At 42.1% G+C, this 17,151-nt stretch overlaps 1 protein-coding gene across 4 annotated transcripts in view; it reads right to left on the bottom strand.

Annotated features, from left to right (window-relative positions):
* Window positions 1-3,235: 3,235 nt before the first annotated feature.
* The window catches only part of fermt2 (FERM domain containing kindlin 2), a 49,000-nt gene continuing 35,084 nt past the window's right edge, over window positions 3,236-17,151 (bottom strand). For 2 of the 4 annotated variants that reach the window (XM_080783504.1, XM_080783506.1), the window contains 9 exons: window positions 14,550-14,684; window positions 13,959-14,008; window positions 13,184-13,308; window positions 12,807-12,913; window positions 12,207-12,428; window positions 8,262-8,282; window positions 6,243-6,367; window positions 5,960-6,101; window positions 3,236-5,808 (listed from right to left, as the gene is read on the bottom strand). In XM_080783504.1, the coding sequence (XP_080639630.1) occupies window positions 5,635-5,808; window positions 5,960-6,101; window positions 6,243-6,367; window positions 8,262-8,282; window positions 12,207-12,428; window positions 12,807-12,913; window positions 13,184-13,308; window positions 13,959-14,008; window positions 14,550-14,684 (1,101 nt within the window). In that variant the 3' untranslated portion in view covers window positions 3,236-5,634. The remainder of the gene's footprint in view (window positions 5,809-5,959; window positions 6,102-6,242; window positions 6,368-8,261; window positions 8,283-12,206; window positions 12,429-12,806; window positions 12,914-13,183; window positions 13,309-13,958; window positions 14,009-14,549; window positions 14,685-17,151) is intronic. The other 2 variants (XM_080783505.1, XM_080783507.1) reach the window with 1 other exon arrangement.

Genomic DNA, 17,151 nt, shown 5'->3' with positions numbered 1-17,151 from the left:
AACAGGCCAAGAAACACATTTTGGTCAAGACATTTTATTGAAAATTTCCAGTTAACATTTGGAAAGGGATGGAAAGCAATTTGAGTGGAATGATGATTCACAGAGTTATTATCCCATATTAAATGGAAAACCAGCTCAAGCTGTTCTTGACTGTGCACTCTTGTTGACAGTTATGGTGAGAATTGAGCGTAAAAATCAAATGTTCCACTGGCATGGAAAATTAAGCTGTGCATGATCAGCCTTGCACTTAAAACCCTCACATTAGGGAACCACTGCATCATCTATTGGAAATAAGGTGAAAAGTAATTTTACCCAGGTGTCCAAAATGAATAAGAGCAATGACAGAGACCATTATGGAAATATTACAGATTCTCATCTCTTTCTGACATCACCATTAAATTGACCACTGCATCATAAAAACATGAAATGTCTTAAGTATGTCACTTGCCAACAGTAGTTATTGGAAAAGAATGGTGACAACTTACTGAGTGAGGTTTACGCAAAGTGAACCCAAATGATTTGAAGGGGTCAATAGGTCATGCTACAACCATTCTGTGCTCCAAACAAACAAACAGACCCTACTACACACAAAGCCCTTTGAGAGCTTAGCACTGCTCAAAAAATGTAAAAGAGGAATAAGAAAGAAATAAGAAAAGAAAAAATCTACAGTCACGGCTTGCCTGCAAAGGCATTATGGCCTCTCTCAGGCAAATGCATTGCTAGAAGCAGAAAGAATCCACAGATTCAACAAAACCATAGAGAGTCATCCCCATGACCTTTAAAATAGCATGAACCTGTCCTGGTACGAGGAAGCTCAACTGTGTGACATTTCCATGGAAGTGAACCCTGTACAGGTTCATATTTAAAACATAAGGATGTTTGTCTTAAATGCCAGCAGGTGCCACTTTGTGTCTGTTGGATGGGGTGCGTATGACGTAAACCCGTTTTCCTCGACTTTCCTGGATGCCACATTCATAATCCATCAAGTCAAGCAGATGTCATTCCATTTGTCTATCCCCTCTTCCTATAAAAGGTCATCATTATCCACCGCCTCCTCCCAAGAGGTCGGTGGAATTCCACGTCACTAGGTGGAGTAAACACTCTCTTCCAGGATGGAGACGTCCCAACTTCCCATACACACTGTAGGACACAATAGGGCTATTCCCACCGGAGCAGGTTATGGGAATATCATGGGTTACAGCCATTATACGCAGTAAAGTCCTCAAACTCTGAGAGTTACTGTGTAGGAGGTGGCTTGTGTGATAACATAGAACACAGCTATGAGAAGAGATATTATAGGTATGTGCTTTGACGGGTTGTGTAGCTATTCAAATGTAGATTTCTTTCAACATCAAACTGCATACTCGTGCAGAATTCATTATTCCCACAGCGATGGATGCCACCCACTCACCTCGTTATAGTTCAAACGCTGAGCAGAGCAAATGGAGAGAGCAGTGTGGCTGTTAAAATGGGTCATTATAGCCCGGCCAGTAGGACATACCCGATGGTCAAATTCAAAAGATTTTTATTTTTAAAAGTGAATAGGAGAGTCGTCTTTATAGAAAAGTGTAACTTGGAATCTGACAAATAATCACATCTATGTATTTTAGCTCAGTCCAAGGTTGCCCCATGGTTCAGGTTTGTCAACTCCCCTCAATGGATTAATATATTTGTAAAATCTTAATACGCTCTTACATTTTAATCTGCAGGCATGACCATATATGGTCATGCCTGGTGACATCACGTGACATCAGGGATTGGAGATCACTGATGTATGGAGATCCCTGCGCAAGCGAAAACTAGAGTTCTCAACAGGCCCAAAAATTAAGGCCCTTGGCCCTACCTGGGCCCTCATCAAACCCTGTACACTTAAGACACTGCCCCCACTGCCACCCTTTGATCTCCAAATATATACCTGACCTGTTCTGATATTATTATGTTTATGTACACTCAAGACACTCTGCAGCTCCATATATGACCAGTACAGAATCCATTCCATATGTTGATCTGACCCCCCATGCCAACGAGCCAGCGCTCGACCAGGCGGGCCTAAAGGGCGAGGTGGCTTCTGTGCCTCAGGCTTCTTACTGGCATTTTATTATAGCTTTTGTGGTTTGAGGGTTATCATGTTTTTGGTATTTATCCTTGAATTGTTTTAAGATGTTCTATGGAAATACAGATAACAGAGACATCACTATGAGAGGATGTCTGACCATCTCCTCTGAACTACCCCAGCCACTGTGATGCTACATTGACCATCTAGTTACCAACTTGTTGCAGCCCACACACAAAGGATGCCAGGCTCTTCTTTAACCCTGCTGTCACTCTGCTGCTCCTCTATTAATGCTAACACATCAGCAGGTGACAGACGGACAGAGTGGATGGCTTAACGCCGTCACCACAGGAGAATGGACTACTAGACGAGCCTGGGAATAGAAACAGAGGCTCTGCAGGCATTCTTCGAGTTATCACCTCGTCAATCTGGTTTCTCCCTAAGGATGCCAGGTAAATGCGTCAGCTTTAGGAACAGGGACCCATTGAAGAAGTTTGGAAGGTTGCCTACTGTATATGGAGACTGGTGGAGGCGCATGGGGATGGACATATGGTTGTGCACTGCCCTCTGGTGTAGATGCTGAAACTGCACCTGGAGCAAATGTGTTTCAAGTGCTTAACAAGTGTATGAAAAAGGCATTTAAAAATAATCACATCCCAATATGATTTAAGTTAAGACAAAGTCCTAGTCTAGTTACTTTGTCACATTGGTTTTCTTGGCACTCTGTTTACTGGACGGCTTACCAAAGTCAAAGTCGTACGATTAGTCACACACACGTTACCGCAGTGATATTTGTTCTCCGCATTTGACCCATCTCTTGGAGCGGTGAGCCGCAGCGTGCACCGCGCTTGGGAATCATTAGTTGATTTGACCCCAAATCGAACCCTTGATTCTGAGTGCCAAGCAGGGAGGCATTGGGTCCCATTTTTACAGTCTTTGGTATGACCCGGGCGGGGATCGAACCCCCGACCTCCCAGTTTCAGGGCAGACCCCCAGAACCACAAGGCCACTGTCTGGCGAGACCATGTTGTTGGTTGACTAGAGTTCATGACGTTTGTGTAATCACACTTTGTTAAGTCGACCTGGATAAGAGGGACTATTACATTTCTAAATTATACATTGCACACCAAAATTAATACACCCTGAGCCCTGATGCACAGAAAGCAGAACGGAAAGACAACCTTGCTTAAATAAAAAGTATTTTTTATTATTTTTTAAAATAAATGCATTTTTACAGTCTGAAAACAGCAGGCCATGCACTGCTGTTCTGGACACTGGAGGCAAGCAAAAAAAATACCAAATTCAGAGGTAAAACAATATACTGTATAGGCTAAGCTTGTTTTTCCTCTTCCTTCAGTTCATTTTTGCTGGTTTGTCTCAAACTCCAGGGCCTAAGCTATGGGGGTCTCCTTCATACCACCATAATTCAATGACATGCCTCTATCATGATAAAACATGGACATTAGCGACTTCATATTTCTAAAAAGGCATTGAACAAATCAATTATACATTTCATTGTTTGTTCAAGGAGTGAGCCAGAAAGCAACTCAGTGCCACAGTTGGATAGAAAACAGAATATGAAATACACTTGGTAATAGAGAAACAAGAAAATAAAGCACAGTGAAAAGGCATACTATTCATATTTTTGAGAAATTATAATATATGTAGTGCGAGGACAGAAATCTTCATGAAATCCTATGAACCTGGAGTTTGAGACTAGTGTTATCTTCATATATATTTATATATATCTTCATCTAAAAACTCAATAAGATCATAACATTGGCAGGCACACATTTTCATACTACACAATGTTGACATGGCTTTCCCCCCTCTAATGAAAAAAAAAGAAAAAAAAAAAGTTCAACCCTCAGCCCCCCACCCTGAAAATAACAATAACTGTACAATTCTATAAAACCTGTGTATTTTTTTTTTACATTAGTTACAAAAACTAATACTTCATTTACTGATCCTTCATACTGAGGACAAAGAAAAAAAGGCTTTGCATATTCATCTTGCTGACCTATTTTGCTGGTGCGCAATGAAAGGAATTATAATACTATATGGTGTAATAAAAAGAAGGTACTTTTAAGATTATAGTATCCCTCCTATATTTGTAGTGTACTTAGCTGAGGGTTTCCAAATCCAGTCCTCTCTGTGGGTACAGCCTTAGACATGACAGACAGAATTCTACTCCATTTTGGCACGCTTCTTGTTAGCAACCTTAATGTAGTGCCAGAAGATGAACACATTTCTCATCTGTTGAAAAGAAGACAACCAATGACTGCATTTGCGATGGTCTTATGACAGTGTCACTCAAAAAATAAAAATAAATAAAAAATAAAATAAGAAAGGCAGTTGTTTTTGGCAAGCGTCACCATCGTAAAGAATGCAGGACATTCATCCCCAGTACAATGAAATGTGGTGTTTACGCAGACATGCTAACTATCAACATTCATTTAAAATGGAACAAGATTCTGTTCAAACTCCCGAAGCGCACCAGAGTTATTCAACACAGAGGACATCATTCAAAGACCTTAGAAAACAAGAAAGGCAAAACTTATTTCACTACAGCTTATTCATAAAAAGGGACCATCTCTATACTGTCGAAGTGCTTAAACGTGTGACTTCATGTGAATTAAGGAACTAGAAAAGTGAGAATCCTTCATAAATTGGACAGATTGGACTGAGTGAACACTTGTACAATAATTAACAATCACGACTTCATATCGATAAGGTAGACAGTTTCTTTGATTGTGATTGAAGTGTTTGTGTGGGTTTGTGTGGTGGTGCTGGGGTGTAAATAATCAACAGGCTACGAGTAAGATAACATAAGTGATCGCAATTATATGTAATGCAAATAACCAGAGAACATGAGCAGCACGTTACTAGAGTGAAAAAAATAAAACCCACCAGGATCAATAAATAACATTATTGTTCATAAGAAACTTTGATGGATCATAACATTGTTTGGTTGGACTACTGTCATGACATAGTTATAGCTAATAGGCTTGACAGTCAGATGACATCAGCTCCCTCTATCCAATAAGAGAGAAGGCAGAAAGAGAGAGACAAGTCTTTGGGATTGAAAGGCGTCTTGGCATTCATTTTGATAGGTTGTGATGGATGTAGGTTGGGGAGCTTCACTCCAGAAAGAGGCATAGAGGACAAGGAGGAGATTGGGAAACGGAAGGAGTCAAGACTCAGGAGGGTTTGTGGGAGAAACATCATCAAACGTCCTGTTTGTGTGCAGCCTCTGCTAGCGTCGGGTTAGGCCACATTAAGAGTTCAGAGTTCATTTGCACTGCACTCAGCAGAGTATTAGTGTTTTAAAAAAAATGAATTTCTCAGCTGTAATGCAGGCCAAAAAACAAAACAAACAATAGAAATGGCATCAGCCATGGCAATAGTGGTGCCACTCCAGGCTCTTTAGCACAGTTCCAAAAAAAATAAAAGACCAAGAAATAGTAGAATAAAATAAACCCATATAATCTTTTCCCACCCTCCCTCCCCTCTGAAAGGCAAGCACCCCACTTGAACTTTGCCCAACAAACCTTTGACCACGTTCAGTTGCCCAGAGTAACTCAGACCCAGCCGCTGGTCAGCTTATAGAACATCTCTTCATCTAAAGACTCATTCTGGTCCTTGGCGCGCGTGGACAGGAAAATGTAACCTCCGATGAACTCATGTACGACCTTGCAGTCCACCTCAGCACAGACGAATGACAAACTGGGCTCGTCTGCAAACTCTACAGTCACCTGAGCACATGGAACAGATCAGAGACCAGTTTGATTTGATATTCTTTGTCCCATTTATTGTCTCCTTTTAAAAAACTGAGTGACATTGAGTGATGTGAAGAACATCTATAAAATATGCTACAGGGGGAAAAACAATACAAGCATTCAATACCTGCTTGATCTCCCAGTTAACGTTCCACTGCTTCATGTTGCTGAAGCGCCAAGTTTTGATGGCGTCTCCTGTGCTGGCGTCCATCCGGATTAGACGATTGTAGGTGATGCCAATCAGTTCCTCTTTCTTCAGTGAATAGAACCTGTGAATCATTCAAATTGGTTGTAAATGTGTAAGTGTTAAAATATGTCTGTGTCTGTCAACACAATACACTCATGCACACACACCATGTGCATTCACGCAAGAAAGGAATCGCATATCGAGTAGATAGGAAGGGGCTTACTTGGCAAGGAAGTGGGTCATACCGAACTCCGGTAGAGACTGCCATGCCTGAATGAAACGCATTTTGGCTTCGATGAGGCTCATCTGCGCCACGTTCTGGTGGGCTTCCAGGATGCGGGTTGAAATCTGACAAACACACACACACACACACACACACACACATGAATACAACTAGTCTATTCACTCAAATTGTGGAACCCATAACTAACATGAACTAACAAAGGGCAAAGCCACCCCATCACCACCCAGAAACCATTCATTGGGCTCTGACTTGAGGACACCACAGGCTGTCTGTTTCCATTAAGCCAGGTGTGCACCCAGGGTCAGCCCATAACAAAAGTGATACCTTAATACATGTCTACTTCACGCAACAACAGAAGACAAACATACTTGAAAAGATAGTGCAGATTATCCAAACTAAAATGAATGCACTATAGTAGCTTTACCCACCATTCTCTGTGTGTGTGTGTGTGTGTGTGTGTGTGTGTGTGTGTGTGTGTGTGTGTGTGTGTGTGTGTGTGTTTTCTTTTACTTGACCGATTGAGCCATGACCTCTGACTCAATGGGATCAGCCCAACACAGACGTGTAAAGTGACCTTACTCTCCAAGATCAAGATACTCTATATGACAATGTTAGTGTTAGGGACAGCTCCAATTTAGTTCTTTGTCAAAGCAATACGGTTCCACTAAGTTCCACTAAGGAGGAAATGTGTTAGAAGCAAAAGCGGAAAAAATAATACTATGGTTTCTGAAAACTAGAGTACTATAGAGATAATGTACTATCAAGTATTTTAGTAACACTTGCTATGCATCCCACATTTATAACACACTTATAATATATTAGATTCTTCTCATAAACATGCATGTATAATTATATTTATAAGCGCTAATAAATAATCATTATATTTTATAAGCTTAATCATAACACATTATAAACTTTATTATAATGAATTATAATATCAAGTATTATAATACTTCATACTTTGCTATGTATTCCATGTTTATAACGCATTATAAAAGTACATAATTATACACTTTATCAAAACACATTATAAAGCTTATTATACTGACTTATGAATATGTCAACATTTTAATTACCTTTTTATTTATTTTTGGTATTCAGACAGCCAGCAATGGGTAAAACGCTCCCAAAAAAATGTAGTCTCTGTGACACATCTAGGGGCCACAATCTGCATTCAAAGATTTTCCTAGAAGCTTTGTCATTGGTCGATTTGCCTGTCTACTCCCCAGTCAAAAAACTATTTATGTTTGATATAGACACTCATGCTTTCTGAGGTGTGATTTTGGGCCCTAAAGATGAATTCAAAATTAATATCAACATCTTAATACTGTCCAATACTTCGATACGGAGGGGGTGGAATTATGACTCCCCAGTCAAAAAACACTTTGTTTGAAATAGACACGGCAAGGATGAACAATATGAATATCAACATTCTAATACTTGAAATTGTGACAGTTGATGCACTTCCACCAAAATATGACTCCCAAGTCAAAATGTGTTATGATAAAGTTCATGAACTTTTTATAATAATTTAACATTTAACTATCTATTCTATAATAATTTATTATAAAGAAAATGTCTTAATATTTTTAATAATGTGTTATAAACATGGCATACTGTACAAAGCAAGTTATGAAGTATAATACTTGACATTATATTTCATTATAATAAAGTTTATAATGTGTTATGATTAAGGTTATAGTATTATGATTATTTATGAGCGCTTATAAATATAATTATACATGGTTACGAGAAGATTATAATGTCTTATAAGTGTGTTCATAATGCATAGCAAGTGTTACCAGTATAGTTTACTAGGGACTATTTCTGGTTTAGTAAGACAGCCACACATCTGTGTTTACAGACACATGCATATATCTGCAGCTCAGAACCACACACACACACACACACACACACACACACACACACACACACACACACACACAGACGCACACGCACAAACACACACACGCACACACGCACACATCTTAAACTTACCAAGTCCCTGATATAGCCTGGCTGAAGTGAGGGGGTGGGAAGGATAACACAGGAGGTAAAGAGATGCACAGGGGTAGAAAAAAAAGAAAGAAAGAACAAATAAAACAAAAGAAATTAAGAACAATATTGCAGGAAAGAGCAGGTCATGACTGTAAATATGCTAAATGAGGAAAAACGAGTCAGCGAAGGCCTGAAGGGTCATGCAGTGTTCAGAGAAAGCAGAGCAGCAGTGTCTTTGAGTCATCTGTAACAGCAAGTAGACAGTGTTAGGTGGCAAAACAATTGGTTCCATAGAGTGATTGAACATGGGACCTGTGCAGTGTGCATGAATCGTCATTCATGCACAGGCTGGATGTTTGATAATAGCTGTTACATTACTCTTAGGCTTTGGAAAAACCCCAACTCTCTTGATAAAGAAATTAACTGTGCTAGAAGGTATCATGAACAGAACGTTGGCTAAAGTCCATAATTGTTAACTCTGCCATCAGTGTGTGAATGTGTGAGTGAATGGGTGAATTTAACGACAGGGCTCCACTGACTGTGTTGCGCCGCGTTCTGACGGCGTCAAAACATGAACTGGGGCGAATTGGTGATGCTGTCCAGACGCTGTCCTTGGAGCACCCTTCATTGATGGCTTAACACACACCACTTTGGATAAAGGGGCTGTATAAATGCAACATTTACCATTTAGCATAACAACTGTAATATCCTATGTGGTTCTCAAATGAGGTACATAGGCCATTAGGCCTAAGATATGTGCAGGTACATCTGTATGTGAGAGAAAGTGGACCAATATATCATGTTTAATGATAAAACTTGGATTCAGACACCTGGGAAATGGGAATAGGGTACTGATTACTGAAGTCAATACATTTGAGAAGCACTGTCCAATTAAAACCCCAACCATATGCAGTAATTCCCTTTTCATCCACAAGATGGCAATAACTACCAGAGAGTCATACAGGAACTGCAGAGCCTCCAATCCCTGTGCCTTCTGCCTTCATCATTTGTATCCTTAAGATATACAGTACAGTAGGTTTGGCTAGAAACCAAACTACTCCCGGTTGAAAGATTCCTGTGTGTATCCACTGGGAACTGAAGCACGGAAGTTGCCTCGGGAGAGTCCGATGAGAGGAAGTGCAGTTGAAGGAGGAAGAAAAGGGAAAGAGAGAAAGGGAGTGGGCCAGCGCCCTGCATGGCTCCCACAGCTGACAGAGCAAGGAGCTTTTCTCAGCCTCTTTTCCCGCCCAGCATTCCCAGGCACGGCTCATTTCCTGATGCCCCCACACCCACTACTTGGGTGTACATGTGCGTCTGTGCATGAGTGAACACACATACTGTATACATGCACACACACAACTCTGCTGAAAGCTGCACTTTCATGTTGTGCCTGGGGATACCCACTATCGGACTGGGTTTGTGAACAAGACTGGAGCCAAGCCAGACAGACTGACAGACACCTCCCCACAGGCTGGGGGAGACGAGAGACCGCCGCTTCTGACTGTGGTCCACTAAGAGTACAAATTGGAACGCTTTGAGTCTCGCTCATACACATTCAACCACAAATGCCGACACTTGTTTCTCAGAGTTTTCCTGCTGTTGGAATCCAATGATGAGTCAACATGCAAACGATTTCTGTTCCGAAAACACTAATGGTTCCATCATGCCAACATTAATAAAACATTCTAATTGTGGTAGACACCCCTCTGGCTGTTTGTGATGCATCCCTTCCAAAACATTTCCTGTTTAATGACACTCCCTGTCTTTTCAGAGACACCGTTCATTCTCTGTCTTCCGCTTCTTACACAGTAAAATCTTCTGTGAAAGTCTCATGTGCAGACATCCAGAACATGTTAGGCTATACTTACAGCCCAGTCCCAGAAAAGTACTGAGTCATCACTTACCAACATCCTACTGACCCCCCTCCCCCAACATACACACAAGCCCTCCTAGCAGCTCTATATTTCCTATACAGCAAAATCAAAACCAGACTGAGTGAGTAACCTAAGGGGAGGCAAACCCATCTCACCATCACCACCCTCCTTCCCTTTAACCATCACCACCCTCCTTCCCTTTAACCATCACATCTATGACACACACCACACACACACACACCACACACACACACACACACACACCCCCCCCCCCCCCTCTCCTGGCCATTAACACAAGTTTTGCTAATGACGTGTATATCAAAACCATGGGGTGCTAAGGACATGTATAGGCATCCTTTGGTCTTTGATATATACGATTTGTTTGGCCTCTCCTTCTGCAATGTACTCCTTGTTGATTTGCGCATGCGCCGTTCACTTCCTTGTTTGTGGCTCTAAAAGAATGGCTCCTACTCTAGGGAACTCTCCGTGGTTTTGACCGGATGGGCAACGTTCTGTCTTCATTCCTGACTTCAGCATGCATCTCGTTTGGAATATTAACGCTTCTAGAGAGACGGGAGATAAGAATGGAAGATTATGCCTCCCGGTTTTTGGGGGGGGGGGGGGGGGGGAACGGAAGGCGGGGCTTTTCAGAGTAAAATCTGCCATCTCTGCTGGCACTCTAGCGCCAAATTTATATATGCTGGCGCATGTGTTGTTGGTTTGCCACTGATGGCAAAACTCTAAAATGTTCCGTATGGATTATTAATACAGCTTAATATTTCTTTAATCCGACCTCGCATGACGCTGTGGACTGATGCTCCCTGCACCACACAATTTCTTCCGGTTCAACTAGCATTATGCTAAAGACTGCCCGTCTATCCTGTTATCTGGCAACAGTACTGAGTTTAGCCACCAGATGGTGGCATGTAATCGGCAAATATACTGTACCTCTGACACGAAATGGTAAATATTGCAATTCTCTGAAGCGCTTTACAATATGCAGAATAATTACATTCACCTACACACACCACATTCACATTCACACACAGACGGCGGGTAAACCATGCCAGGCAGGCAGGCACCCAGCAGTTATTTTCTTGCCAGGAGTATTGAAGGTTCGGGGAAACTTCTGACTCCCAAGCGGCTGCTCTACATCCTGTGAGACCACTGATCTACGAAGACATTATGATGCATGGGTATAAGCAGCCCATGGGGCCGAATCCCTGTCCATCTAGTGTTTTTCTTAATCGGAATTAACAAAAGGAGACACGATATGGCCTTCGTTTAAGCGCATGGTCGGAGTCTGACATAAGAAACACCACTTGTGTAAGCAAGTTGGGAGGATTGTCTGCTGTCCTGGTTTCCCCTCGGAGAGAGGGAGGGAATGAGGAATGGAGAAAAGGGGAGGAGTGGGGGGGTACATTCCAATGCAAGACAACTCAGATGCCAGGAGGCACCCATGTGGGAAGCACCAGACACTTCTTCATGTCACCCCCATTATCCACCCATCAAACATGTAAACAACCTCCCCCAAAACACACAAATGCTGCATATCTGATTTTTTCTCTCTTTCTAGAGATCAGTGCATTAAATATATCCTCCATGTTGTTTTACCTATTGCTCACATTAACAAACTACACCACGCCCAAAATGAGGCTGGTACGTTGTTGACATGTTTTACATCTCAGACTATTTATTGTCCACATTCACACAGTAGTTATTTTGGTCTCATGTCACACGCAGGGATGGGAAACTCCACCCTGTTGGCACCCCGTTGTGTATGATATAAGAGCAACATGCCTGGCCATGTGATAGTCTGTTAGCTGTGGCTCTTATCCAGGGTGTCAATACATGTTTGACACATAATTAGACATTCTTTTGTTGTGGGAATTACACCTGTGACCTTCTCGTCACAAGACAGCTTACCAGTAGACCATTTTCCTACATTACGATCCTGCTATTCTAGTTTATTATTATGTGTCACTTGGTTGTGGCTGGTGGGACTAGTATCCACCATCTCGCCATGCACCATCGGCAACATTCTCGACTGCAACTCTTTCTCGGGACTTACCTGCTTGTTCTTGTACTTCTTAAGGTAACGTGGGGACACCAGGCACTCTGGGTTTATGTCGGTGGTGATTGGCTCGGCGATATACTGGGGGTCAGGGTTCATGTGCTGCATCTTGAGGAAGGACAGAATGTTCTGCACCTCCAGGTTATAAGAGCTATCCGCCATGGTCTTTCCTTTGGAGGCCAGGCGACACGCGGCCATCCAGTGGGCATACTGCTTCTCCTGTTGTGGCGAGCCAAGGGGGAAGTGAGAGAGTTGAATGAGTTATGTTATGTCATAAACATCTAAACATTATGTAAAGGGATAATATCTGGCTAGGTGGTCATTGTCGGGAGATAATTCACTGACAGGGAGTTTAATCACCTTATTACATTGCTACCCAACATAAATTAATACATTTATAGCTTGTATTTTGGGAGAGTGAAAAACGAGCTTTGTCACTGTCTGCTTGTGCTAATGGTCAATGCCATGCAAGTTCAGATCAATTGCTCAACCCACTGAGGAGAACCATGCGGAACAGAGTGACAGACGGGCAGAGGTTTCCTTATTTATATGTAGGATACGTATATGTAAGTCAACTCCAGTGTGTGCAAAACTCACCGTATCACACCGAAGCCAGATCTCGTTCATGCCGTCGGCCACTGGGATTAGCAACTTTATGTTGAATTTCTGACCAGAGATGTTGACATCTGGTGTTACCTCACAGCCTATGCAGGGAAAGCCATAGTTCAATGAGGGAGGGAGGGGTCAAAGGTCACACTCATTCTTCACACACACCACTATGGATCACATCCTCATGTCAAGAGGAAAAAAAGGGGTGCATTCTTTTAACCTGTGTTCATTCTTGTAACCTGTGTGTGTGTGTGTGTGTGTGTGTGTGTGTGTGTGTGTGTGTGTGTGTGTGTGTGTGTGTGTGTGTGTGTGTGTGTGTGTGTGTGTGTGTGTGTGTGTGTGTGCATGTTTAATGTTTTTTGTACCTCTAAGATTCATTTGGTGAGCAGGTGTCCCGTGTGCCTCCTCTTTGCTCTTGTAACAGGAAATTGTGATATCCTTGAACGTGCACCAGTACTGCTTATAGCCTTTCAAAGTCAGTTTCTTAGGCCTGGAAAATATACGACAACACAGAGAGCCGTCAAACCTCAAATGTAAAAACCCATCCTTTCTAAATCAATGGCCAAGAGGGGCTGGGGAAGGGAAGGCAGTAAATAAGCACAGTAGAGAGAGACAAGTAGAGAGATGCTGGGGAAGGGGAGACGGTAAGTAAGCACAGTAGAGAGGAAGGGAGAGAATGTTTTATAGGCTTTAGTGCAAAGTCAGCATGATGAATGGGAGAAGAGCCAGCATTGGGCGTGAACATTAACAGAGACCATTATAGAGGACATAATACCACCTGCAGTTTATATACATTAGGAGACTTTCAAACCGCAAGGGCTACCTGCCTGTCAGCAAGGGCTTTGATCCAAAAAATGAAATATGCTTTAAAAAGACCCATTGTGATGATGAGTTTCCCCAAGCCAAACTTTAAAATGTAATCTCAGCTTGCAAATGTTTGTTGGCAAACAATCCGCCCTCATTACGCTGATGCAAAACAGGCAACACTTCTCCCAGTTAGCCAGAAAATATTTCCTGATTTTGCCCGATAGGTGCTACATCCTTTGGACAAAAGCAAAAAGTCTTTGCACGCACTACCTGAGGGTCTTGAGTGTGTCAGAGGCAAAGTGAATTAGTGGTTTTCTGTAGATCTGGACTTACTTGAACACTTTGACATAGTCAGCTAGTTCAGGAATAGATGTGATGTCACCCTAGGAGAAAGAGAAGAACAAACGCCATGGGGACGGTTCAATTAATGTTGCTATGAACAAATACATGGTGGTCAAACATAACCAAAACAATGAGCTCAGTTCTGACTCTAGGTTTCCCAAGTCATTGTTAAATAATACTCAAGACAACACTGCTTTTGCAACTTCCTGTGAAATTCTGTATAAATGTAACTTTTCCAGGCGGGGCAGACAGAACAATGTTATATTAAGCGACCCATGCAAAGTTAGTGTGATGTCTCACTGTAGCCATAATATAGCTCCCTGCCATTGGATCAGTATGTGTGCTGGATATATCTACCATCAAAAGAAGACGTCTCTAATTCTGGTTCATGAATCTGTAGTTTAAAATAGCTGTGTGATTGTGATTTCACTACACTTCATATTTGGAAGTGTGGAACTCGTGTTTAATGTATATGGGAGTGGAACAAATACATTGATACAAGTTTGTTTCATCTAATCCGGGGCCTTAAAGATTTCACTGTAGTGAATGAGAAGATCTAGCATGGATGGATGTTGTTCATACCAGCGTGTTAGAGGTCTTCCCTCCTTCCAAGGTTATCTCCAAGTCTGAAAGCGCTGCATCCACCTCATCCACCTCTTTCTCACTGTTGTTCATGTGGTTGTCTGAAGACATGATTGACAGCTTGTTGATGTGATACTGAGGAAGAGAAAGACAAAAAGAAGTCTGTTGAATTTTTATACAGAATTTTAGAAACACTTCACAATAACAAACTCAGAAAATATAGATAATCAACCCGGCCACTGTTGGTCAACCGTCGAGCAACACCGAAAGCCGTGCCATTCATTTGTTAATGATGCACCGTCCAAAAAATAAATAAAAATAATAATAATACAGTACAATGGCAAGGACAAATTCAGGGTTGGATAAGTTACATATTGCCAATGTGCATCCTTCTGTTGTGAATGTCTTTCTTAACCAGCCTTATATGAATGCTACTAGTAATAAAATCACTAGTCCTTGGCATTAAACAAGTGATTGAGATACATTCTGCCAGCTCGTCAAATGCCTTATTCGACATTTTTGCTGATTTCTATAGGTCTTCCTGCTATGCATGTCCCTGGTGGGCAACCACTAAACCTTTTTATATAAAGCGAATTGCTCTGTGATAATCACCTCATAAATACTTGAGGGCTCATTTAGGAGTTATGCTTGGAAATGGTGCCAGTATGCACCATGTAAAACCAGACAAAACCAGACGTTTTGAGATCTGTGAGAAAGTGGCTTTTCTATGAAGGTTGAGGGAGGGGATTTGGTCAATGATTTAGAAGGGGAAACGAGTAGGAGGCTCTGAAGTCTGAACACTAAATTCTCAGCACATCTTTCAACTGTAACCAACTATACATTTGTCTTTACTGTGGCGATACTGTGGGTTTTAGGAATTGTACTTTTTTCTTTCTAACAATGGAAATAGCAAGTCAACTGGCCATGATCCTCCCATTACAGGAGATCTCACCATGGTTTCCTCCTAGCGTGAGTCACCAACACTAAATACAACTTGTTGACAAATGGTATTTATAATGTCAACCCCACACCATCCCCCTCCAATATATGAATGAACAGCTGTCGAGAGAGAGTGCGAGAGAGAGAAAGACATAAGCTATAGTAAGGTAAGGTTACAGAATGTGGAACAAAGGGTTCTCCATGGCAGTATGTCTATGCCTGTCAAGTCTATGTATATTGTTTATCGCGCGCGCGTGCGTGTGTGTGTGTGTGTGTGTGTGTGTGTGTGCCAAGTATTCTCACTCTCTAATTGTCCAGGACAAACTAAATGGCTGATTAACACACTTGAATTAATTGCCAAGCCAGTAAAGCCACACTGACACAGATTATACCTTGCTAACGTCAGTCACCCAGCTACAACACTCAGACAATCACTTCTCAGTGAGGCTCACCCCTGCACACACCCCTTCAGACCCAGGCTGGTGAAATGTTAGCTGTCGCAAACATCGGCCTAATACTACCCAACTGAAATAGAGGTGGCACGGTGCTAACAGACAGGTAGCGACAGACTAGCTGCTAATCTAAACACACCATTCTGATTAGCCTTTTTAGCTAGTGCCTCATGAGGGGGAAACCGGAAACCAGCTACTGTACTGTGTAATTATAACTATCCTCTGATGAAAAACACCTAACACCTCTGAGTGTTCTACGTGGACTTGTGGAGGAATTTGAGCAGGTCTCAGGCTAGTGGAGGTGGGTGGTCTGTGCTGAGGGTCTCCATCCAGTGGCTCAAGATGCTCTATAATTACCACAGGGGTGAGGACAGGGTGGCGTCCTCAGGTCTTGGCACCCAAGCTTTACGACGGTCGGAAATAGCACCCCCAGACTGAGGGGGCAAAAGGGTCTCATTCACTTCCCCCTCAACTCTGTGCATGTATCTTCCATCATTACGTTACGCTGTTCATATTAAAGCAGTCATGTGCTTGATGTCTCCAACAAACTTTTGAACAAAGCTGAAGTTACTGAAGGGCACTCATGTTAGCGGGCCAGATGTCTGTCTATAGAAATTCATAAGGCTTTTTTTTCCTCCTTTAAGATATGTTTTGGGCTTTTTATCTTTATTGATAGATTTTTACAGTATTATGACAGGAAAGGGGGAGAGAGATGGGGGGGAAGACATGCGGCAAAGGTCGTCGGGATCGGGACTCGAACCGGCAAAACGCAGTCAGGCTGGATTACCAGCCTAGGTGCCTGGACCGCTCGGCCGGCCCAGGCCGGCTTTGTGTTTTTTCGTTTGCTGGACACAGTTAAGTTAGAAGCTCCTTAATGCCTCAAGACTAGATCTCATTTTAGAAAAGTCTGCAACCAAAACAATACAAGAAATGATTTGTTACAGTAGGATTGAAAAAAATCACACTTGTGTGAAGTGAGGGGCACCCACTGTGGCTGCCACACGATTTCAGATTCACTGCCACTAGGTTACAAGACATGAATGCAGTGTTTTATTGTATAAAACGGAATCAGTCACAAAATGTATTTATATTGGCCACATGACGTCTTACGTCGTCATTTTGTGCCCTAAACAAACATTAAAGTCCTATAGATTTGGCTGGCAAATTTACATCATTAAGTGCTCTAAACAAACATTAAAATGTCCATAGAC

The sequence above is a fragment of the Protomyctophum bolini genome (assembly GCF_963924005.1).
Source record: "Protomyctophum bolini genome assembly, chromosome: 15".
Lineage (NCBI taxonomy): Eukaryota > Metazoa > Chordata > Actinopteri > Myctophiformes > Myctophidae > Protomyctophum > Protomyctophum bolini.
This window is presented reverse-complemented; position numbering and strand designations above follow the sequence as displayed.